This window comes from Chamaea fasciata, unplaced genomic scaffold, assembly GCF_029207755.1.
Source record: "Chamaea fasciata isolate MVZ Bird 193981 ecotype frontalis unplaced genomic scaffold, bChaFas1.0.hap1 SCAF_12, whole genome shotgun sequence".
NCBI lineage: Eukaryota > Metazoa > Chordata > Aves > Passeriformes > Sylviidae > Chamaea > Chamaea fasciata.
Genome location: NW_027094097.1, coordinates 15,538,802 through 15,563,110, shown reverse-complemented (window position 1 = coordinate 15,563,110; position 24,309 = coordinate 15,538,802). Strand labels below are relative to the sequence as shown.

General features: G+C 53.6%; 1 protein-coding gene across 1 annotated transcript in view; it reads left to right on the top strand.

The window, feature by feature from the left end:
- The window catches only part of ANKRD11 (ankyrin repeat domain containing 11), a 129,560-nt gene extending 106,530 nt beyond the window's left edge, over nucleotides 1-23,030 (top strand). Inside the window, exons 5-13 of the mRNA XM_066194771.1 lie at nucleotides 7,238-7,408; nucleotides 8,503-8,706; nucleotides 10,736-10,878; nucleotides 11,564-11,711; nucleotides 12,441-19,171; nucleotides 19,946-20,044; nucleotides 20,136-20,279; nucleotides 21,333-21,425; nucleotides 21,777-23,030. Coding sequence (XP_066050868.1) covers nucleotides 7,238-7,408; nucleotides 8,503-8,706; nucleotides 10,736-10,878; nucleotides 11,564-11,711; nucleotides 12,441-19,171; nucleotides 19,946-20,044; nucleotides 20,136-20,279; nucleotides 21,333-21,425; nucleotides 21,777-21,962 — 7,919 coding nt within the window. The 3' untranslated portion in view covers nucleotides 21,963-23,030. The remainder of the gene's footprint in view (nucleotides 1-7,237; nucleotides 7,409-8,502; nucleotides 8,707-10,735; nucleotides 10,879-11,563; nucleotides 11,712-12,440; nucleotides 19,172-19,945; nucleotides 20,045-20,135; nucleotides 20,280-21,332; nucleotides 21,426-21,776) is intronic.
- The last annotated feature ends 1,279 nt before the right edge of the window (nucleotides 23,031-24,309 follow it).

The following is a 24,309-nucleotide window of genomic DNA, read 5'->3' as shown; positions in this document are numbered from 1 at the left end:
CCCCACAGTGCAGGGGATGGGACAAGATGAGCTTTAAGGTCCCTTCCCTCCTAAACCATTCCAGGATTCTGTGGTGTGGGCTCCCAGAGGCGCTACTGGCCAGCACTGTGCTGAGCACGTGGTTTAGGTACGGTTGGTTCAGAGCTAAATCTTCTAAAATAATCTTTCTCAAAATGGTTTCTAGAGCAACAATTCTGGCTCTCGGGTTCCTCAGAGTTAACTAAATAAACTCTCTGTAGGAAAAAAAAATAAAAATGGCATCGAGCCGTGAGCCTCCAGACTGTGCATGTTACAGTTCCAGCACTGTGGGAGCAGCATCTCTGTGCCTCAGCCTTCTCCTCCTTCCTTCTCCTTGCCTCATGTGGCATCTCCCCACATCCACAGGCGCTGCCCAGAGCCTACGTGCTGCCTGGCAGCCGCCAAACGAGCACAGCCAGCTTTTCTCCCGGCAATTCCAGCAGCGTGCGAGGCTCCGCGCGGCTCCTCGGCCACGTGCCGCGCAGGGAGGGGGCTTCAAACCCAGGAATATCTGATAATGGTGGCATTAACCAACCCGCAGAGAGGGAGCAGCAGGGAGAAGGGAACAGTCCTGCTGGGAAGGCACCTGGCAGGAGAAGTGGGCACGGGCGGCTGGCGCAGCGGTGCCGCGGCTGCGGCGCTGAGCCACGGCTGAGTCACGGCTGACTCAACGGCACCAGACTGCCGGCGTGGGGCCGGGCACTCCCCACCTGCCCGGGGCTGTGACGGGATGGATCCGCACCAGCAGGTCCCTCTGTGCAGCGTGGGACAGGTAACGCTGCTGGGGAGCAGCTGTGAGGTGCGGGGAGCGCAGAATTCCGTGTGCGCGCTCCTCCTGCGGATGGTTTCCTTAGCGGGATGTCACGCTGTCACTCGAGTCCCTTGGCTGGAGGTGCAGCTGTGGTTTCCAGGGCTTTAGTCATCAGCAGGGAGAGTTGGGGCTCGATACAAATCTCGGAGCACACTGAGATAATTTTGGCCTCTGACAGCTCTCCCTGGCAGCTGGAAGGGCCTGAGCGAGGCTGGGTCAAAGCTGGTGGTCCCCAGCAGTGCTGAGGGCCCTGCTGTCCTTGGGGTCCCACTGCCTCCCTGGGGTCCTGCTCCCTCCCTGGGTGCCCAGCTCCCTCCCTGTGTGTCCATCTCCTTCCCTGAGTGCTCTTGGAGGAATAAGAGAGAGAGAAACCCCCACCAGCTCTCCAAGCTGGTCTGTGCATATCAACCTTTCTGGGCTCCGAGGGCTCTCCTGGTGCCTGGGGCTGATTCCGGGGGCTTGTGGCCGGCCAGGGAGGTGCTGTGGTGGACCAGGGCCAGTGTGAATATGGTTGGCAGGAGCTGGCCTCGGAGCTTCAAACTCCTCTGTAATCCCCTGAGGTTGTTACGTGACGCTAATTAGTAGGTTAGAAAATGCTTGATGAATCAGCTGACCCAAACCCTCCTCTCCCGGAGCCGGCTGCTGCTTGCCTAATGCTGGAGTGTTGGGAGCGACATGGCATGGGAACGGGCTCGTTAGTCCCAAGTCGGCGAGGCTGGCGAGGGAATCCGTGAGAAGCAAATTGCTGGCTTATTAAAAAAGGCATCTGCATCCCACAGTGGTGTTTGTGCCGTTCGCTGTGCCTGGCTGGGCTCCGGTGTGTGCAGCTGGGGGCTCGCAGGGGCTGCGCTGCAGCGGGGCTTTCTTTGCTCGTGTCGTTTCAATCCTTTTACTGAAATAGTAAGAAACTGTTCTCACCTAGCAACCAGGGAGAGAGTGAATGTCAGAGCTTCTCCCTTCCTAGCTGGGCTCCATAATGCCGGTACAGTGTGGAGAGGCTGGCACACACCAGCCTTCAGATCACCCTGAGAAACTCCCCGTGTGCAGCAGCCATCTGGGAAGGGCTGTGCAGAAAACCAGGTCGTTTTATGACGGGAGCTGCCATAAATCTCCCTCCTCCCCCCTCATCACCTCCTTAACATGCAGAGGGAGAGGTTGCAGTGTGCTGTGTCTCTGTGAACCAAAAATCTATCAATGATGGCTTTTTCCTTAATACAAGAGCTTTTATCAGCACTGTCTGCAGAGTGTCCTGGCCCCAGCTCCGGGAAGGGAGGGTTGGCCAGGGCCTTCCTCCCCCGTCCTCCCTCCTCCAGCTCTTTCTGTTTCGTGGGAAATGAACGTTCTGGACTTGAAAATTGCTCTTGCTCTGAATAATTCACTTTTAACATGGAGATTGTTGTTTGTTATGAAGCCTCTGGGTTCCTTTCACAGCATGTTGGGAGCCAGTGGCCACTCTGTGAAGGAGCTGCTATTACACATCAGGGCACAGCTGTGGGGTCTGGCCTATGGTATAGGGAGAACACCTGGATTTGGACCACAGGCTGTCACACAGCATTAAACTTCTCCAGTCAAATTGTATTTTAAAATACTGCAGCCAGTGGGGTTGGGCCCTGCAGATCCTCCTCCCCAGGGAGCCCAGCTGGGCACTAGGGATGGTGGGCTCAGCTGCATACAGTGACCTGACATGGCTATAAAGGGGCTTGTTCCTCCTGCTGGCACCTTTTCTCTGCACCTGACTCACATCCAAGGTCTTCACCATCCTTTCTAGCAGTGTGGCATGAGGCTCTGGCTCTGGTCCTCCATCCTTTGGGTGGGAATGAGCTCCCCACTCAATGGGAGCAGCTCAGGGTGCCTTCTGTCAAGGCAGACCTTACTTTTCCTCATTTTCCTTTTTGGCACTGGGTTGATAAACCAGATCACCTCCTGGCTGTGCCCCTGCTCCGTTGGCTCTGCAGTGTGCCCATGACCTCCTGGTGCCAGAGTGTCCCCCCAGCCCGAGCCGTGTTCCTCTGCATCCCAGGGGTCTCCTGCTCACCCTCCTCTGAGCTCTTCATCACGGAATGTTTTGGCCTGTCCCGCTGCTCTCTCTTGTTTGTCCACCTGTGCCATGGTTCTGCTTCCCATTCCATGCTGCTCCTGCCACCTCCAGCCTTCCCCCCAGCCTGCTTGTCCTTCAGTTCTGGAGTGCCCCAGGGCCTTGGCATGTGTTGGGACCATGCTGCTGTCAGCCTTTCCCCTCCTGAGTCATGGGCTCACATTGCAGGTTGCCCTGTGAGCCTGGGAGTGCATCCTCAGGCCACGGTGCCTGGCTGGACCTGCTCTCCCCTGCTCTGAGCCGACATGCTCCAAAACGTTTTATGCCCTCCAAGTTCTGCAGCAGGAGTGAGTCACTCTTACGCAGGCTGGGCCGGGCTGGGGGGAGCGCAGCCCGCCTGCTCTCCCGGGGGTGCAGTGCAGTCTCTGTTGCTGTCTGTGCCGCTCTTAATTTATTCCTATTGATCTCCTGGCCCTGCTGGCTCGGCACGGCAGCTCAGCAAAGCCCCTCTCGCCGGTGAGCCGGCGCTCGGCGTGGCCGCGCGGTGCCGAGAGGTGCCGAGGCGTTAGGCACAGGCTGCTGCTGTGGAAATGGTATTTTTTTCCTCAGGGTTCCACCTTCTGTGCGTGTGTTGTCATGCCGAGCAGTGGGAGCAGATGCTTTCTGCATTACAGGGTGTGCTGCCTGCGTGGGGAGCGAGGAGCCGCGCAGCTCCGGCGTCCCCATGACCCGCCAGCGTCTCACCGTGCGATGGAGAAACCTCTGAGAGGTTTTCCATCTCCGCCCTGCTCTCCTCCTGCCCCTCTCCGTTTCAGCTGGGGCTGGGTTCAGCCTGTGCCTGCGCACAGAGCCAGCCCAGCTGCACTGAACCCCTCTCAATCTACCCTGGGATCCCTGTGGAGCTGCTGAGGCGCTTCCAGCAGCCCTGCGTTTGTGCTCCCCATTGCAGCACTGCCCCGAGTCTCGTGTGGGCACGAGAACCACCCTCAAGCTGATGCTCAGACCCCTTTGTCCTGGGAATCTGCTCCTGCTCAGCCTTTGCAGCCTCTCGGGCTCCGTGTGGTGAAAGGCAGGAGCGGTTCCCGGCTCAGCTTTCCCCTTTAAGCCTGCGCACGCGGTTCCTGCTGGCGTCAGCGTGAGGGAAGAGCCGAGCAGGATCCCCAAATTAAACCAGGCCTGATGCTCGGGTGGTTTGCAGAAGGGCTGAAGCAATCAGCAAACAAGCTGCTTTAAAAATAGCTGCATGGAGGTGTGGCTCATCCCGGGCTCATGGAGCATCCGTGGGCTGCCATGGTCTTCCTCCCACTGGGATCTGTGTGCACGGTCCAGCCACCGCTGCTGCCGGCACTGAGGGCTCCCTGCCTGCACACCCCCCCCCCCCCCCCCCCATATCTCTGGGGTTTGTGCTTGCTCAAGCGATTTTAGTGTCGAGTAAGCTTTTTTCTGCCAGCCGAGGTAGGTAACACTGGGAGAGTGTCTCTCCAGTCGCTCCATGTTGCTGCAAGGTGTTCCAGAGGTGTGGTTAATGGGAGGCACAGGAGCAGTCTGCAGGAGCCAACGAGCTGAGATCTCTGTGCAGGGACACCTTTAAATCTGCAAATCTGATTCTGAGTAAAATCCTCTGGGTTGGAATAACACACGTGCAGCTCTGTGAGCCTGGGACCAGCCAGGGCTGGGAGAGCCAGCCCAGTTCCAGGCAGGGCTCTCACCCTGCTGAGGCTCAGGATGGGAAGTGGATGATGGGAGCAGCTCTGTCTCCATCCTCTGCTTGTGTTTCAGACCCAATTAAGGATCTTGCTTATGTGCTCCCTCCACATTGCCTGAGCATTGTGCCATGCAGGGAGCTGGGGGCTGCCATGCTGCCCGCACAGGGGTGCCAGCCCTGGAGCCATAGAACCACAGAATCATGGAATGGTTTGGGCTGGAAGGGAGCTTAAAGCTCATCTCCACCCCTGCCATCAGCATGTGCACCTTCCAGTGGACCCTCAGGGTAGGTTGTCACACCAGGTGTCTCCAGGTCCCATCCAGCGGGCCTTGAACCCATCCCAGTGGGAAGCACGAGCCCGAGTCCTCGGCTGCCTCCCCATAGCGAGCGAGAACGCGGCAGCCGCTTTCCAATTTATTTTTATCTTGTTGATCACATGCTTTGTAATGTTAAATGTTCTGTGGAGGAGGAAATTTCTGCTACTGCAGAATGAATAGGAGTTTAGGGGGTTTCGGTTGAACTTGATAATCAATTTTTTGCAAATCCCAGGCTTGTGCTGACAACCTGCAGCAGTCAAGGGATATTAATGAAAATGTTCCCATTCTAATTGTGGCTCCGTACGGAGCAACCCTGGGCACCATGTACTTCAGGGGACTCTGCTTGGTGGCATCAGCCAAGATGTGACCCCTCAAGCGTCCCCATGCCTGGCTTTGGGGAATGGCCAGATGTGACCAAGGCTGGGGGGAAGCCAGGCATGGCTGAGCAGGGTTTAAGCAGCTTTGGAGAGTCTCAGGAGGAGCAGGGAGGTGCTGCACACATGGATCAGGTGTCCCTGTGTCCCCTGGCAGGACACACAACTCAGCAGTGTGACTCCTGGAGCCACCCCTGCAAAGTTGTCTTCCCGTAAGCACACTGGATTTAATTTTATTTTAAGCCATTAAAAAACTGTCTTGGGATCTGGTTTCATCTTCCAGCTCTGTTACAGCTGCCAGGATGACCAAAATGTGGTTTCAGAGTAGACTGGGCTTCGCCTTCAAAGCAGACATGTTTCCAGGACTTGCATTTCATAGAATTATGGAATGCTTTGGGTTGGGAAGGACCTTAAGGCTCATCTCATCCCACCTCTGCCATGGGCAGGGACGCCTTCACTAGACCAGGCTGCTCCAAGCCCCGTCCAGCCTGGCTTTGGACACTTCCAGGGATCCAGGGGCAGCCACAGCTTCTCTGGGCAGTGAGCAGAGAGCTTTGAAGGGGGGTGGCGGTGCTCTCTGGTTGAGAGGTTCCCTGGAACAGTCATTATTTCTTAGATGTACAGGATCCCCGGAGCAGGGGTGGATGGAAATCACCTGCTCCAGGTGGGCCCTGAGCAGAGGTTGGCAGCTCTGTGCGCTGTGCCCAGAAAAGGTTTCTGGAGCTGGCTGTGCCTCAGCCGCCGAGCTGCGAGCGGCAGGAACGGAACATCCCCACACGCTGCTGCCCTCGTCTGCCAGAGACCTTTCCTCAGCTGCACTTTGGTGGGTGAAGGGAGGAATCTGTGCTGTGGTGCACAGTCTGGTGGCCGAGTGTGACCCTGTCTGTTGGTGGTTCCACCTGACCCCCTGGACTTTGTGCAGAGGCACCGCAGGCTCTGTCCCACTGGGGTGTGACACAGAGGGCTGAGCAGAGCTGGGGGAGAGGCTGCAGGTTTGCTTCTTTTTATTATCATTAAGGTACTCAGGCACCTTCAGGTTGCCCAGAGAAGCTGTGGCTGCCTGATCCCTGGTAGTGTCCAAGGCTGCATTGGACAGGGCTTGGAGCCACCTGGGCTGGTGGAAGGTGTCCCTGCCCATGGGGGTGGGACTGGATGAGCTTCCAAGGTTCCTTCCCACTCAAACCACTCCGTGGTTGCGTGACTGTGGTTTGGGGGTGGTTGCTCTTGGTCTCTCAGCAGGAGCTGCCTTTGCAGCTGGATGATTTGGGAGGCCAAGTGTCAGGGTGGGATTTGGGATGACAAGCCAAGCACATCTGGGGTTTCTTCCTTCCATCCCATCGTGTTTGTTCAGGATTGTTTGAGAGGACTGCAGTAGACCTGAGGGCAGGTGGGTGCTCTGGGCCAGGTGGGAGGCCAGCCACTTTGTGAGGAGAGGACCAGCCTGGTGCTCCCCATACCTGTTTGGCTGCAGCCTCCTTGCTTTGATGGTGATGATGATGATGATGATGATGGGTGTGATGGCCACATTTCTGAGCCTGTATCTTTCAGCTCTCGTTGTTGATGCTGTTCAGTGCCTCCAGCTGGGTCCATGCTGTGATGGTGTCAGTCTGAGTAGGTTCCTTCAGGCATCCTGGCATGGGATGGGGGCTCCTAAAGCAGGATGGGAGGTGCAGCATTGGCTGTGGCCCCTCGAAGGATCCATTCCCTGTTCCCTGTGCTGCTCTTTGGTGGTGGAGCAGAATGGGAGGCTGTTGGAGGAGCAGGAGTGGGGCATGTCCCGGCTGCACCCTCAGCGCTGTGAGCCTGGGTGGCTGCTCCAGGTGCCACTGCAGGGATCCATCCGTCACCACAGGGCTCCGTCACTCAGCTCAGGGCTCCTTCACTCAGCACAAGCTTTTTGGAGCTGTCAGTCCCAGGAGCGTGACTTTCAGCTTTGGTGACACTCATGGCTTGTGTCGCTGTGTCCTTGTCCCACAGAGAAGCAGGGTCCCGAGCGGAAGAGGATTAAAAAGGAGCCCGCCACCAGGAAGCCTGGCCTGCTCTTCGGCATGGGCCTCTCGGGGATCCGGGCAGGGTACCCGCTCTCCGAGCGCCAGCAAGTCGCTCTCCTCATGCAGATGACAGCAGAAGAGTCTGCCAACAGCCCAGGTGAGACTGGGGAAGGAGTTTGTTCTGAGGGGTGGGCAGGCAAGAGGGAGCTGCAATGAGAGGCTCCCAAGCGTCCGGAATTCCTGTCTCCCAGGATCACCAGGGGTTCAGGTACAGCAGCAGGGCTGAGCTGCCACCCCTGGCATGGTGCAGGGGGGCTGGTTTGCTGCTCTGTGGGGTCCCACTGCTTTCACAGGGCTCTGCAGGTAGCTCTAGGTGTGGCACCACTGGGATCTGCACATGGCTCTGGCTGTCCTTCCTTTTTCCAGTGTCCCTTGGGTCCATTCCAGGCCACCACCCAGCCTGCCCTGGCTGCTCAGCTGGAGCTTTGATTCCATGGGAGCCTCCTCCACCTCTGCTCTGTGTTTCCCACTGGCCTTTCAGGCTATCTCAGTTAAGGAGGATTGTGAATAAAGACAAAATATTATCCTCTGCAGGTTTTTAATGTTTCTTCTCTTGGAAGGGGATAAGATGTGTAACCACCACAGCTCTGATATGAGGTGTAGAACAGCTGGAATGTGTTTACCATGTGTTCTAGTAATTTTTATCTGTTGCAAACGTGCCTCCCCTGGTTTTTGGGAGCTCTGTACTATCAATGTTGCTCACTTCCACATCCTACACACAACATTGCAGCTTTTAGCAAAAAAACCCCACCAATCTTGCTGCTCATGCTGTAGCTATTTGGGAAAATGAAAAGGGAAAAAGCTGCAGAGCATTCCAGTGTTCTCCCAGGAAATGGAGTCTCCTCCCCAGGCCATCAGACCTCACATGTGCTTGGTAAAAGGCCGCTTCCCTTGGGAATTGAGGTTTGAGGGTAAGGAGCTGCATTGTCTGCTCGAAGATCACGGGATTGCCCACACTGTTTGCCAGGACTGCAGCTCTCCAGTGGGTCTGGCAGCCCGCGATTCCCATCTCCGTGGGACGCACACAGGCTGATCTGTTCACATCCACTCCAGAGCCTGGGTTGCCTCTTGCTGCCTTGTGGTGAATATTTTGGGAAGAGCCGAGACGAAACGTGATGCACGAGCTCCCTCTAAGGGCTTAGGAATTCTGTGGAATGGCAGTTCCTGACGCTGTTTCTCTCCTCCCTGCAGTTGACACAACACCAAAGCATCCCTCTCAGTCTACAGTTTGTCAGAAGGGAACTCCCAACTCTGCCTCCAAAACCAAAGATAAAGTAAATAAGAGAAACGAGCGAGGAGAGACTCGGCTGCATCGCGCTGCCATCCGCGGGGACGCCCGGCGCATCAAGGAGCTCATCATCGAGGGAGCAGATGTCAATGTGAAGGACTTTGCAGGTACACAGCTCAGAAATCCCAACTTTGTTCCTACCTGGTCGCACGTTCCACCTCCAAGAATGAATCCCACCGGGAAAAGTAGTTTGTTTGTAACATGGGGTTGCTCCTTGGAAAGAGGGTATTTGCCAAAAATCGTGGTTTTGCTCTTTGAAGAGGAAAAGGTCTTTTTGCCCTTTATAAAAAAATAACAACACAAAAACCAAACAACGACTTAAAGCAACATAAAAATATCCCCCAGAGTATCAGTTTTCTTGTTGGAGTTTGGGAGCAGAATTCCCAGGTTGTGCAGTCTGCTTGAGGTGGTGAAGCTGGGCTGGGAAGGATCCAGAGAATCCCTGGAGCTGTTGTGGCTCCACACACCAAAACTGACCAGGCCACTCTGGACCATTTCCTTCTGCCCTTGCATGGGGGTGCTGTGTTGTAAGTCTGGAGGGGGATTTGCAAAGGAAGGTGGGCTGGTTTAGCTCTATTTTTACTTAAAATAGAAAGAATTATGTGCACAGGAATACTGCTGAGAGTGGGTTTGTGAAGTCATCACTCTGGAGTTGGGGGGCTGATGCCTGTGAAATTTTGGGAGTTGTTTTTAAGGACTGAATGTGGGGGTGCTGCTGATGGGGAGGGAATGTGAAGGGCAAGGTTAGGCTCTCACCAGGCACCCAAGTTGAAGGAGTTGTTGACCTTCCTGACCCTCAGCTCAGGAGTAGTACCACCTCCACCTCCTCCTCCTCCTCCTCCATCTCCTCCTCAGCAGTGCTGCCAAGCTCCTGCTTAGGTTGGTGGGATGAGATGGGAACAGCCCTGAGTCCTGCAGGGAGAAGGCAGCCATGGGATGCTGGTGAAGGGGTGATGAAGGTTTGGTGGGGCTGGATCGGCCTTTCTTCAGCACGTCCTAGAGCCTGACTTTGCTCTTTGCTGTTCTCTTCGCGTGATTTTGGGGCTATAAATAGATACGGCTGTTCCTCCACCCGTATGATTAATCCCAGTGCCAGACTGAAGTATCAGTTGTGATTAATTCCGGGCACAGGTGCCCCCTCCAAAAGCTCCAAGTGAAGGTAACGGAACGCGCTCCCACGGCGCTATCAGCAAAACACCGGAGCAGCCGCACTGGGGAACTTCAAAACAGGCTCTGCTTAAAAATAGTCTGTTTGAACACGATAAAATATTTTGTTCAGCGCTCTTCAGAGATTTGTTTGAGAGCTGGAGCCGCCGTTACTGTGGAGACACTGCTGTTTGGTTTCCCCCTGAGCCCAGGCCGGTGTTCCTGTGTTTGGAGAGCACACAGAAAATCTGTGTGGGGGCTGTTTGAGCCCTATCTGCAGTTCTGAGCTCAGGCCTGGTCTGGGCGCCAGGGTTTCCCTTACAGAGGGATTGGAACCTAAAGCCAAACCTAAAGGAGCTTAAGAGGAGGCTGGAGAGGAACGTTTCACAGGACCATGGAGTGACAGAGCAAGAGGGAATGGCCATAAGCTGACATAGGGCAGGGTTAGGTGGGATATTAGGAAGAAATTGTCTCCTGTGAGGGTGGTGAGACCCTGGCACAGGTTGCTCAGAGAAGCTCTGGCTACCTCATTGCTGGAAGCATTGAAGACCAGATTGGAGGGGACTTGGAGCAGCCTGGGACAGTGGAAGGAGTCCCTGCCCATTTCTGGGGGTGAGACTGGATGAGCTTTAAGATCCCTTCCAACCCAACTATTCCATGATGGTATAAAGGGGAATGGATTTAAGACCTGCCTTTCACATGATATCAGCAATTCTCCTTATTTCCCATCTAAAACTTTACATTTCCAGGGGCTGTGTCAGGTCTGGCAGATGCTCTGACTGTGGAGGGAGAAGTGGGATCGATTCTATGACCACCTGGCAGGAGCAGCAGGGCAGAGCTGCAGGTTCCTTCCTGCTGTGCCATGGGCATCCGAGCAAACATGGCCAGCTCAGCCATCAGAGCAACACAGCCCTGACCACACTGACCCTGCAGGCATTCCCTGTGTCTCACTGTGGGGGTGGTATCCTGAGTGTCCCTGTCCTTTTGCAGGCTGGACGGCGCTGCACGAGGCCTGCAATCGGGGCTACTACGACGTGGCCAAGCAGCTGCTGGCGGCGGGCGCCGAGGTCAACACCAAGGGGCTGGACGATGACACCCCCCTGCACGACGCCGCCAACAACGGCCACTTCAAGGTCAGGCTGCTGGGATTCACTGCTGTGCTTTGAATGATTCTTTTGGGAACTTGTGCTTCGAGCAGCCCGCTGTGAAAACACAGAGGTTCTGGGTAGTTTTGTCTCGTTTCCCGTGGAGTGGGCAGGAGTTTGTGTTCAAGGCCAGGTGGGATGGGGCGTGGAGCAGCCTGGGTTGGTGGAAGGTGTCCCATGCCCATGGCATGGGATGGGCTTGAAGGTCCCTTCCAGCCTAAATTATTCCCTGATTGTGTGAATTTCCCTGTCTTAGAGCTGTTGAGCGTTTTAGTTGGTACTCCCCTGCAAGAGGAGCAACATAGTTCATTCTTCTGGAAGTGAGACAGGAGTATGATTTTGTGCCTTGTTCTTCCCCCTTCTTTCCTGCCCAGGTTGGTTCCTAGAGTCACAGGATCATTACAGTTGAAAAAGACTTCCACAATCATCGAGCCCAGCCATTAACCTGATGCTGCCAGTGCATCAGTAAACCCTGTCCCTAAATGTTTTTTGAGCACTTTCAGGGATGGTGATTCCACCACTTCTCTGGGAATGTTGCTGGGGCTTCTCTCTTACATTAGTACCGCAAGGCATGTCCTGAAGACACCATTCTTAGTTATGTATGAAAATCACACAGAAAAACCCTGAAGTCAAAACATCATGAGCATCTTCAAGCCTCACTTTCTCTTTTCAGGTGGTGAAATTGTTGTTGCATTATGGAGGGAATCCTCATCAAAGCAACAGGAAGGGTGAGACACCTTTGAAAGTAGCGAATTCTCCCACCATGGTGAACCTGCTCCTGGGGAAGACCACGTACCCCTCCAGCGAAGAGAGCTCCACAGGTGAGATTGGCCTTTCTGTGGCCATGGCAGTGACAGTTGTGGCCTGCGGCTAACACAGAGAACTTAAGAGGACAGTGAAGTTAGACTCTAGTCAGATGCTGCTGTGGTCAGGAGCCCACCCGTAGTTATAACCCAAATTCAGACAACAAAACCACCAACTTTAGCTTGGGGGGCTGTTTGCCCTGGGAGCCAGCATTGAGATTGCTTCCCTGGTACAGTTGGGATGTAGGATTGCAAGTCAGTTGCAGGTAAATGGATGTCTTACCTTTGGAAAGTGGGTAATTCCAGTGGAGAGGAGGAGGTTTGTGTGCCTGCTCTGTGTTCCTGTCCTTCAGCTGTCCCAACACCAGAGTTTCAGGTTCTGCTTCCAGGCTGTCCCTGCTAGAGCCTCTTCGACCAGTGCCACCATTGTGGGACACTCTGCGGGTTTTAATTAGTACAAATTAGAGTTATCAGTCTTTGGGGAGCCAAGACTGCTCCCAGGTTCTCATGATACACCGAGGACGTTATTTTGAGGAATAGCCCATGCATGTTGGAGCTGGAGGAGCTTCCTTCCAAAAAGATCCCCCAACCTGGCATTTCGAGCTGTTGGCTGCCGACTTGCAAAGGCTGATTGAGGCCAAAGGGTATCAGGGCTGTTTGCAGGGGTTGGTGTGTGCAGGGTAGCAGTGATGTTCCCTCCCCAGAACCCTTGGCAGTCCCTAACACGCTGTTCTTCTCTCTCTGCAGAGACCTCAGAAGAGGAGGACGCTCCTTCCTTCGCTCCCTCCAGCTCCGTTGATGGCAATAACACAGACTCAGAGTTTGAGAAGGGTTTGAAGCACAAGCCCAAGGTCCAGGAGCCCCCCAAAACCATCACCCCAGTGAAGGATGAGTATGAATTCGATGAGGACGATGAGCAGGACCGGGTCCCGCCGGTCGATGACAAGCATTTGCTGAAAAAGGATTACAGGAAAGAGACTAAAGCAAACAGTTTCATTTCCATACCCAAAATGGAAGTGAAAACTTATACTAAAAATAACACAATTACACCAAAGAAAGCTGCCCACCGCATCCTGTCGGACAGCTCGGACGAGGAGGAGACCAGTGTGGCCGTGGGCACGGGGGAGAAGCTGCGCCTCTCCACCCACTCCATATTGCCCAGCAGCAAAATCCGGGAGCCCGCCAGCACCAAGGCACCCAAGGAGAAAAGCAAAGTAAAAAAGAAGCGGAAGAAGGAGACGAAAAGCAAAGAGGTTCGGTTTGGCAAAAAAAATGACAAGTTTTGTTCCTCTGAATCAGAGAGTGAAAACGTGGAGAGTGAGGAGGATGATAGAGACTCTCTACAGAGCTCTAGCTGTGTAAAGGACTCAAGGCTAGTGCTAAAGGAATCCTCCTTGTTTAACTCTCTGTCTGCCTCATCGACCTCTTCACATGGGAGTTTAGCATCCCAGAAACATAATCCCAATCTTACAGAACAGCACTCCAAGCACTGGAGGACGGACAATTGGAAAACCATATCTTCTCCAGCTTGGTCAGATGTCAGTTCCCTATCGGACTCCACCAGGACGAGGCTGACGAGCGAGTCAGACTACTCGTCCGAGGACTCGAGCTTAGAGTCACTAAAGCCAGTCAGGAAGAAACCAGAGCACAAAAAGAAAAACACCCCCCACAACACTGTTTCTGAGAAAAAGAATTCATTCCATAGCAATGTGGATGGAGCAATTCCAAAGCTGGACAAGGAGGGGAAAGTTGTTAAAAAGCATAAAACAAAACACAAACATAAAAACAAGGAGAAGGGACAGTGTCCCATCAGCCAAGACATTAAAATAATTAAAACATTTTCTTTTGAGTTTGAGGACTCTAAACAAAAGCCTGAGAAAGGCTTGATAGTAGAGACAGAAAATCCAGTCGAAAACAAGTTGAAAGTGTTAAAGCACGATCGGGAGCATGGTAAGAAAGAGGAGAAGCTCCCTAAAGGTAAAGCAGAGGAGAAGGAGTGGTTGTTTAAAGATGAGACTGGAAAATCCTCAAAAGAGGAGAAATCGTTAAGAAAAATCAAAGATGGTAGTAAAGACCTGAGCAAATCCTTCAGAGAAGGATTGAGTAAATCAGAAAAAGAGAAACCTGTCAAGGAGAAATCTCCCAAGGAGGAGAAGCCGAGAATACACAAGGAGGAGAGAAAGAAGAAGTCAAAGGACAAGCAGTCCAAATCTGAGAAGAAGAATGAGCTGAAGGAGGAAAAGGTTTCTAAACTAGAGAAAGAAAAATCCTTCAAGGAAGAGAAGGAAAAATGCAAAAAAGAAAAACTTTACAGGGACGAGTCTGGGTTTGATGAGTTTAATAACAAAACTCAATTTGCTGAAAGCGAGGACACGAAGTTCAGCCTTTCGGACGATCAGCAGGAGAGGTGGTTTTCAGACCTGTCCTCTGATTCATCCTTCGATTTCAAGGGTGAGGACAGCTGGGATTCTCCAATAACGGATTTCAGGGAGATTAAAAATGACACTGTGGCAAAACTAATCATAGAACCCGTGAAAGAGGAAATTAAAGACAAGAAAAAGGAAAATAAAATGAAAGAGAAGAAGGAATACAACGAGAAGCGGAATGAAAAGGACACTTTCTTAAAGAAGAAGGAGAGGGATTACGTGGAGAAAAGCTCCGAGAAGAAAAAGGACCAAACAGACAGACACAAAGTTACTCCCAGTTATTTGCCTGAAAAGGATAAGAAAAGGAAGGATTCTGTGGAGACTGGCAAGGAGCGGAAAGAAAAAGACACAGGTGAAACCAACAAAGACAGAAAAGATTCCTCTGACGGCTCCAAAGAGCGAAAAGATCCCAAGACGAAGCAGGAGGAGCCGTATCGAGATGACTTCAAGGAGTATGGCTGTGAAACATTCTTCAAGGATAAGTCTGACCCTGAGTTCAGTGGGAAAACCCTGGAGAGCTGGGAGAGGCACCATTCTGGGAAGGAAAAGGATAAGAAAGATGCTCCTGATAAAGAAAAAAAAGAAAAGGTGAAGCCAGAAAAATACAAGGAAAAATCCAAAGAAGTCGACAAGGAGAAAAACGAAAAAGCTGCTCCAGAGAAAATCTTGAAGGACAAAGAACTAGAGAAGAGTTTCAAAGAGAAGAAAGAAACTAAGGAGAAGTATAAGGATCTTCACAGCAAAGACAAGGAGCGGAAGAGTTCTTTCGACCAGGTGAAGGAGAAGAAAGAGAAAAACTTCTCCACAGACAGAGACGATTTCTCTGAGAAGAAGGACGAGAAGAAAGGCAAGGAGAAGAGCTGGTACAGCATCGCTGACATCTTCACGGATGAGAGCGAGGACGAGAGGGACGATTACAGCCTGAGTGGGTTCAAGGTGGGCGACTCGGCCGGCAGCGAGATGCATCGCCTGGACAGCCTGCAGGACAAGGACGATGGCGCGGCGGCCGAGAAGGAGCTGTACCCCGACAAGCACCGCAAGTACTCGTCCGACCGGCAGCACTCGGAGAAGCAGAAGGATAAGGAGTCCAAGGAGAAGAAAAAGGACAAAGGAACATCGGAAGGGGGAAAGGAGAAGAAGGAGAAGAGTTCCTTTGAGAAGCACAAAGAGAAGAAAGATAAAGACTCCAGTGAGAAGTACAAGGACAGGAAAGAAAGAATGTCCATAGATTCCACTCAGGAGAAAAAGAACAAGCAAAAGCTCCCAGATAAGGTTGAGAAGAAACACACCAGTGATGACAAGGTGAAAAGCAAACATAAGGAGAAGCCAGACAAGGAGCATTCCAAAGAGAAGAAATCTTCAAAAGGAGGGGAGTCAGAGAAGAGCCTGCTGGAGAAACTGGAGGAGGAGGCTCTGAATGACTACAGGGATGACTCCAATGACAAAATCAGTGAGATCTCCTCTGACAGCTTCACAGACAGAGGGCAAGAGCCAGGACTCACCAGCCTCTTTGAGTCTTCTAACCTCTCCCTGACCGACGCCGCTGAAGAAAAGTTTAAGGACTCTCTCCCTTTACCCTGCCTTCAGGACAAACTCAAGGAGAAGGAGAGGCACCGACATTCCTCATCTTCCTCAAAGAAAAGTCATGAGAAGGAAAAAGCAAAGAAAGAGAAGACAGAGAAAAAGGAAAAATCAGAAGAATTCAAGGACTCCAGCAGCAGAAAGGATTCCACTCATTATGAAAAGGATTTCTCTGTGGATGGGGAGGCTTTTGGCTCTTCCTACAACATGAAGGCAGACGCTGATGAGGAACCGGAGAAGAGCATTGATTACTTATTTTCTGAAAAGAAGGATAAAAATGATTCTGAAAGAGAGCTGTCAAAGAAGGCGGAGAAAGAAAAGGCTTACGGTTCCAGCTCCATCAGCACAGCTAAAGAGAAAAAGAAGCGAGATAAACACAAGGAAAAATGGAAGGAGGAAAAGGAAAAGCATAGGGACAAACACACAGATGGTTTCTTTAAACATCACAAAGATGAGCCCAAGTCAACACTCAAAGATAAGGATGGGCCTCAAGTTACCACCTTTAAAGATAAATCCAAGGAGGATAACCTCAAATTCGGTGAAGCCAAGCTGAAGGAGAAGCTTAAGGAGAATCAAGACAAAGACAAGTCAGAGTCCATAAAAATAAGCAATGGGAATGAAAAAATAACCCTTTCCAAAGACAGCGGCAAGAAGGACGCCAGGCCGAGGGAGAAACTTCTGGGAGATGGTGATTTGATGATGACGAGCTTTGAGAGGATGCTGAGCCAGAAGGACCTGGAGATCGAGGAGCGCCACAAAAGGCACAAGGAGAGAATGAAGCAAATGGAGAAAATGCGGCACAGGTCTGGAGACCCCAAGTTAAAGGACAAACTGAAAAGCTCAGAGGATGTGCGCAAGAGGAGCCTGGACCTGCCAACCAAGAAACCGCTAACACTGGACACACAGCTCAAGGACAAGAAACTCAAGGAGTTGGGTCCCCTGACTCCTATTCTGTCACCGGAAAACAAGGCACAGCCTGCTGTGGGGACAGACTCCAAGGACTGGATCACGGGTCCTCAGCTGAAGGAGATCCTCCCAGCGTCTCCCAGGCCAGATCAGAACCGCCCCACAGGCGTCCCGACCCCAGCATCCGTCGTGTCCTGCCCGAGCTACGAGGAGGTGATGCAGACACCCAGGACTCCGTCATGCAGCAACGAGGACTACACGGACCTGATGTTCGAGTGTGCGGACTCCCAGCACTCGCTGCCCATCTCCACCATGTCCATGAACGCCTGCTCTCCCTCCTTCTTCGACAGATACACCAACGTTTCCAGCGGGCTCCCTGAGAACCCCAGCCAGACCCCGACTCGCACCATACCCTCCTCAAACCTCTACCGTTCCATCTCAGTGGATATCAGGAGGGCGCCCGAAGAGGAATTCAGCGTTGGAGATAAGTTTTTCAGACAGCAAAGTGTCCCAGCAACATCAAATTATGACTCTCCAGTGCAGCATTTAATGGAGGAGAAAGTTCCCCTTCCCTCCGTTCCTGCTGAGAAGTTCCAGTGTTTGTCTCCTGGGTATTACTCCCCGGATTATGGAGTTTCCTCACCCAAAGTGGAAGCTTTGCACTGCACGCAGGGAGCTGTCAGTGGGGTCGCCCAGTCGCCCGAAAGTGTCTTCTCTGGTTTACAAGCAAAATCCTCCCCTTCACACAGGGACGAGCTGCTGGCTCCTTCAGTGGAAAGTGCTCTTCCCCCTGACATTGGCATGCCCTTGGATACCACAGAGGAGCAGCAAGCCACTGCCTCCATCATGCCACCAGAATCCACCTACCTACCACCCATCGAAGAAAACCATTTTAGTTCGGGAATGCCCGAACAAAACAACATAGACTGGGATAACCCTCCCTCCAGAAACCCAGACACTGCCATTCCTCCCAGCCTGATGGGCAACCCCGCAGAGCACTCTGTCACTTGGTCCATGGGCTCGGAGCTTCTGATGAAATCTCCTCAGAGGTTTTCCGAGTCCCCCAAACCTCCGCTCTGTTCCCTAGAGCCAATTCATCCCGCACCAGTAGCCTTCATTCCCGCAGAGACTTCCTACCCCGTTTCTCCCATCTCGTACCCTCTGTCAGTGTCTGAACCGAGGCTGGAGGAAGTCAAGGAGGATGCTGAGGAAGCAGTTCCAGGAGAAATTGCAAATGCTGAAGAGCAAGCTCCGTACATGTCCCCTACTAGGTTAGACACCTTCTTCAACAACTGCAAGCCTCTTCCAGAAGAAGCACCAGAGATCCCTCCAGAGCCCCCGTGTGTGCCAGCAGAACCTCAGGCCGAAGGTGTCACCGCACCAGAAAACAACTATTTGGAAAACAACACCGCAGCACCTGCGAATGCAGAGGAGGCGGTGACGTGGCCCGACCCCTTCACCAACACCGAGGATGAATTGGACCTTGGCCCCTTCTCGCTCCCAGAGCTGCCACTCCAGCCTAAGGAGGTTGCAGAGACGGAGATGACCGAGGCGGAAGCGGTGGAGGAAAGCCCAGCAGCAGCTTCAGAACCGAGTGCTGGGATCATCAAAGCCGGCGCATCCGTGATAGCCCCCGGTGAGCCGGAGGAGCCGCCGGCCAGCCAGGCAGCTGCCACCCTGCCCACAGACACAGAGCCACCAGCAGAGGAGCAGAAACCAGAAGTGGCTGCACAAGAATCCGCCTCGGAAGCACTGAATGCAGCTGAGGAGAAGGCAGCGGAGGACTCGGAAGTGCAGGTTTTCCAGCAGACCCCATCCGAGTCCACACAGGCGGAGAGCAAAGAGGTGGAGGCCGTGCACGAGGAGCTGCCGTCGACTGGTGGGGTGGCAGAGGGCAGCTCTCAGCCCTGTCCTGTGCCCGTGGCCAGCTCCGAGGCCGGCGTTCCACAGGACAGTGCTGGAGCCCGTGGTGGGAGCCAGGCCCCGCCATCCCAGGCGGACGCGCCTCCTGGCAATGCTCAAGCAGAAATCGTTGAACCAGTACAAAAACCAGTAGCAGAAGCTCCCAAACCACCCAAAATAGAAGAGATTCCTCAGCGGATTACCAGGAACCGGGCTCAGATGCTCGCCAACCAAAACAAGCAGAACGCCGCCGCATCCGAGAAGGAATTTCCTCCCGTCTCTGCGCCCGTCACGCGTGCCAAAGGCCGCGTCACGGAGGAGGACGATTCCCAGGCTCAGCACCCGCGGAAGCGCCGCTTCCAGCGCTCCAACCAGCAGCTGCAGCAGCAGATCAACACGTCCACGCAGCAGACGAGGGAGATGATCCAGCAGACTCTGGCAGCTATCGTCGATGCCATCAAACTGGACGACATCGAACCTTATCACAGCGACAGGTCCAACCCCTACTTCGAGTACCTCCAGATCAGGAAGAAGATTGAGGAGAAGCGGAAAATCCTGTGCTACATTACTCCCCAAGCTCCGCAGTGCTACGCTGAGTATGTCACCTACACAGGCTCCTACCTGTTGGATGGCAAACCCCTAAGCAAGCTCCATATTCCAGTGGTGAGTCACCTTCTCTCTTTAGCCTGTCCTTAGGAACTGTCCCCCCTTCACTGTTACAGACACATCCAAGCTGTCCCCCATGCCCTGTGGCCACCCTGCAATGCCAATGTGCCCCAACCTGCCTTTAGAATATGACACCAAACCTGAGCCTGGGTAAGTGCCTGGCTGTGTGGTCAATGCAGCCCCTGAGTTGCTGCATTTTGGCAGAGAAGACCTTGGGCTGTGATGAGGGATGTGAGGTTCGGTCAGGCTTTAGAGTAAAGTCTGTAAGAATTCACTGGATTTGAGGCTAGCTAGGTAAAACTGCTCTTGCAGCAGTGTAGTAAGAGGATAATAAACCTGAAACATGGGAAAAAGATGGCTCTTAACTCCTGCCATCATTTTCCCGAGCACTGCTCCTTGACTTGGCACTGGGATCAGCATTTCACTGCTGTGCTGCAGGAGCAGCCTTGCTAATAAAAATGCATCAATAAACTTGGTGCTGCATGTGGTAAATCTGGGATCCAGGCTGGAGGAGAAGTGTGACCAGGCTCCATTCCTTGCTGCACACCCTGCCCTGCAGCACGAGGGCGGGTCAGGCTCTGGTTGTTCTTGCCAAGTCCTCACCCTCACTGAGTCTGAGCACTGGGCAGGACCTTGTCCTTGGCAGAGCTTCTCCAGGGTCTCCATAGGCACCCCATGGGATGTCCCTGCTCCCTCTGTGCCCAGCACACATTTCTGGGGACAGGCTGTGCCCCACAGAGGTCCTGCTCTCAGCTCTGCCTGTGCCCGCAGATCGCGCCGCCACCGTCGCTGGCGGAGCCGCTCAAGGAGCTCTTCAAGCAGCAGGAGGCCGTGCGGGGGAAGCTGCGGCTGCAGCACAGCATCGAGCGGGTAAGGGGACACTCCAGCTGGGCAGCAGGGCCCGAATTTCCCCTGCTGGCAAGGCTCAGGCTGCCACACTCACTGCTCTGCTCTTCCTCAGGAGAAGCTGATCGTCTCCTGCGAGCAGGAGATCCTGAGGGTGCACTGCCGGGCAGCAAGGACCATTGCCAACCAGGCTGTGCCCTTCAGTGCCTGCACCATGCTGCTGGACTCTGAGGTGTACAACATGCCTCTGGAAAATCAGGTCAGTGCTTGGCTCAGTGGTAAGGAAGTGTCTCAGGGGCTCTGCAAGAACCTGAGGGAGTGGGCTTTTCTGGAGGGATGGGGGGAAGAATGGAGGCAGGAATTACTAATGCTCTCCTTGCTCAGGTCACCCACCTCGGCACACGGGTGCAGGATGTCACCTCCCCCAGAGGGCAGGGTTAGATGGGATATTGGGAAGGAATTGTTCCCTGTGAGGGTGGAGAGGACCTGGCACGGGGTGCCCAGAGAAGCTGTGGTTGTTCCATCCCTGAAGTGTCCAAGACCAGGTTGCATGCGTTTAGGAGCAGCCTGGGATAGTGGACGGTGTCCCATGGCAGGGGGTGAAATGAGATGGGCTTTAAGGTCTGTCCCAATCCAAACTATTCTCTGACTTGGAACATCATTTACCTAACCTTCCTCAGTTCCCACGTGTGCTGGGGAAGGAAGTAGATCCAGGAATGCGGGACCCAGGGAGTTCATGTCTGTTAGAAGCAGAGATGGCTCAGCTTTATCAGTGAATCTTGGGACCCTCCATCCTTCTTGGTCAACATCATCTGCACACTGAAAAGGTTTCCTTTACTTTACACTCTGGGCTGTCTCTGCCTGTGGAGGGAAGGGAAGAGAAACATTACACTGCTGCATTGCAGGAGGGATCCTGGGCAGGGACAGGATACTGCAATTTATTAGCAAGCTGCCTGTTGATGCAGGAGCTCTGATTTATCTGTCAACATTTCCCAGCCCAGTGTCTGCTGCTATCCTGTCGTGAGTTGAAGGAGTCAGGGAGGTGCAGGTGCTGTGATGGGCTGACATGGATTCCCTGCAAAGCAAGAAGAACCAGGGAGTATGTGCACATGGGTGCATCCCCATCTGAGGCTGAATCCCTGGAAAGGGCTGCAGGAGCAGCTGACAGCAGTGATGTCCATCCTCCCTTCCTGCAGGCACCGCAGTTCCGAGGAGTCCTCCTCGGAGGGGCTTGAATATGGCCTGTGAGACCTGGAACTGCTTGAAGTACAAAGCTAACCCTGTGTCCCTCCCTTTGCTGTCCTGTTCTTAGGGAGATGAAAACAAATCGGTCAGAGACCGTTTCAACGCACGACAGTTCATTTCCTGGCTGCAGGACGTGGATGACAAGTACGACCGGATGAAGGTGAGAGCTGTGGGAGCCCCGTGCTCCAGGCCAGGGGCATTCCAGGAGGGTTCTGCCTGTGGCTGGAGTCTGGGAGCTCCCTTAGTGGTTTCCAGCACAGAGTGGGTGTCCGGAGATTGTCAGGGCAGTGTTGTGTGGGAGAGGATGCTCTGGAGTGCTGACAAGCCTTCAACCCCAAACTTTTGAGTTTGCTTCTGCTCCTACTGGAGCTGGGCTCAGCAGACATTCCAAATCCAGGTGTCCTGTGTGTGGCATCCCTTGCTGCCTTTACCGCCGTGCCCACAGTGGCTGCATGTCCCCTGCCTTTGCCTGCCACTCAGCCCTCACGTCCCTCTGTTGTTCCCAATCCAGACATGCCTGCTCATGCGACAGCAACACGAAGCAGCTGCCCTGAACGCGGTGCAGAGGATGGAGTGGCAGCTGAAGGTGCAGGAGCTGGACCCCGCGGGGCACAAATCCCTCTGCGTCAACGAGGTGCCCTCGTTCTATGTGCCAATGGTCGACGTGAACGATGACTTTGTGCTCTTGCCGGCATGACAGTTCCAACCCAGGAGACATCACTGAACACTGGCAAGGACGGGAGCGCTCCGAGGTCGGGTGGTCGAGCTCACATTCACCCTTAACCGCTTGCTGATGAATCCCTGGTCAGAGGAGGAGGAAGCAGCTATCGGCAGAAAAACAAAACAATAAGAAAAAAAAAATAATTGCACTTTCTTCACGACGTGTCCCTCGCTTCCGGACTGCCGCGGCTCCGCGGGGCAGCGGAACGGGCGCAGCTCCTTCCCGCCGGCGCCCGCGGCGGGGAGGCTCCGGGCAGCGCGGGCAGCGGGCGCTCAGCGGCCCCGGGACTGGCCGAGGCGCGGAGGGAGGAGGCCAAGGACACAGTGTGTGTGTTGCAGAAGCTGCTGAGCGGGGCCAGCAACCACGTGAACCATGTACTTGTGAACACCGTGATTTCCAGCTCTCTGTTTTCCACCGGGCGCGGATCTCCTCTCGGAGAAGCTGCAGTAGGAAACCATGGGGGGAGGGGAGGGGGTGTTTGAGTTTCTCGTTCCATCATGGGTATGTCTACAAACAAACAAACAAACAAAAAATACTACAAAAAAAAATCACAAAAAAAAAGGAAGAAAAAAAAACAATTAGAAACAAAAGGACAGTGTCCGAGTTGGGCAGCGGTGGCTCCGGAGCGGGGACAGCTCCGGGATGTGCCGGTGGCCCCGCAGCAGCCGCTGCCACCACTGGGGACGGGCAGAGGAGCCGCCGGGGCGGCACGGCTGGGGAGACGGCGACGCAGAGAAAGGACTTTGCCAACTGTGTTTTTAATGGAGTAAAATCCACGTGGTTTATATATTTTTTCCTTTAATCTTGGGCATTTCGTTTCTCTTTCTGAGAACATAACTTGAAAACACTACAGAGCCAATACTCATATAAAGAAAAATTGTATCCCATAAATGCTGTACAGTTTTTATATACATTAACAATGTACTTTTGCTGCCTTCTAGATAATTTATTTTGCAACACATTACTGCACAGTTGTAAATAACTTATGTACTGTAACATCACTTTCAGTTATGTGTAAAGAAATAAATAAATTAATTAAAATTATCTTTGTATTTATAGTTCACCCTGGGCAGCAGTTTTCCTGTCAAGGAAAAAGTTGCCTAGATCAGCTGCCCATGGCAGGGGATGGAACAAGATGAGCTTTAAGGTCCCTTCAGGCAGAGCCATTCTATGGTTTTAAACATCATTCTCTATTTTCCATGCCTCTTTGTGTGCAGTGAGATTGGGACCCTCCAGGGGCGGGTCATGATGAGAGGGGACCCCCCTGTGCTGATGAATTCACTGCCCCCAGAGTGACAGAGCAGAAGATGCTGTTTTGGTGTTGTGGAGTCTGGACAGGGATGGATGGATCCAGTCAAAATCAGTCCTCACTCACTAGCTCAGTGATGCAGCTGAAGGCAGATCCCAGTGCCTTTCCAAGACCCTCTTTCCCTTCCTTCCTTCCTTCCTTCCTTCCTTCCTTCCTTCCTTCCTTCCTTCCTTCCTTCCGTCCGTCCGTCCGTCCGTCCGTCCGTCCGTCCGCTGCCCAGTCTTTCCTGATGGCTGCAAGTGCCAACCCCAGGCAGGAGTGAGAGGTGGCCTCCACAGCCCCCCTGTGCCAGCTCTGTGTTCTTCAGCTGCCTCTGTTGGGTTTTCCTGTTGCTTCTGCTGACCAAGTATCTCAGCTGCTGCTTTGGAAAGCAAAGATGTTCCAAATGCCATTTGTTCCTCTGCTGGCATATCCTGGCTGGTGGGACCAGAGGGGACCCCTGGATTCAGCCCCAGCGCCCCCCTCACTGCTGCAGCTTTGCAGCCACTTGAGGAATTTTCCACAGTCGGGGCAGGGGGATCCTGGAGCCTTTCACTCCAACACGTCGCAGCAGCTTTGGAAGAGCCAGAGGGTCCCACTGTCCCCTGCCCAACCCTCAGCCCCTGCCTTGGCACCAGGACTGGGGCTCACACAGCCACAGCAGGACGGGCAGTGCCATGTCCCAGCTGCAGCCAGAGGGATTTTCCCCCCCCATCCTTGTCCTGGGCTGTGGGATCAGTGTGAGGCACTGGAGCAAATGCTGGGGCTGGGGACGGCTCCTGTGTCAGGGGCTTCAAGAAAGCAGCCACAAGGTAACAGCTTGTTCTTTGATTAATTTCCATCCCTGGTCTTTATTTTGTTAGCCATAAATTCACAGGGAGGCCTTTTATGAGCAGGTAAAGCTGGAAAGTCCCATAGGCTCATCTGACCGCGGTGCTGGTGACCTTGGGAGCCTCCAGGGTCAGTTTTCCTCCCGGTGCTGTTACTCCCAGACGTGTGCGGGGGTGTGGATGGATCCCGCGGAGGGAGGCAAAA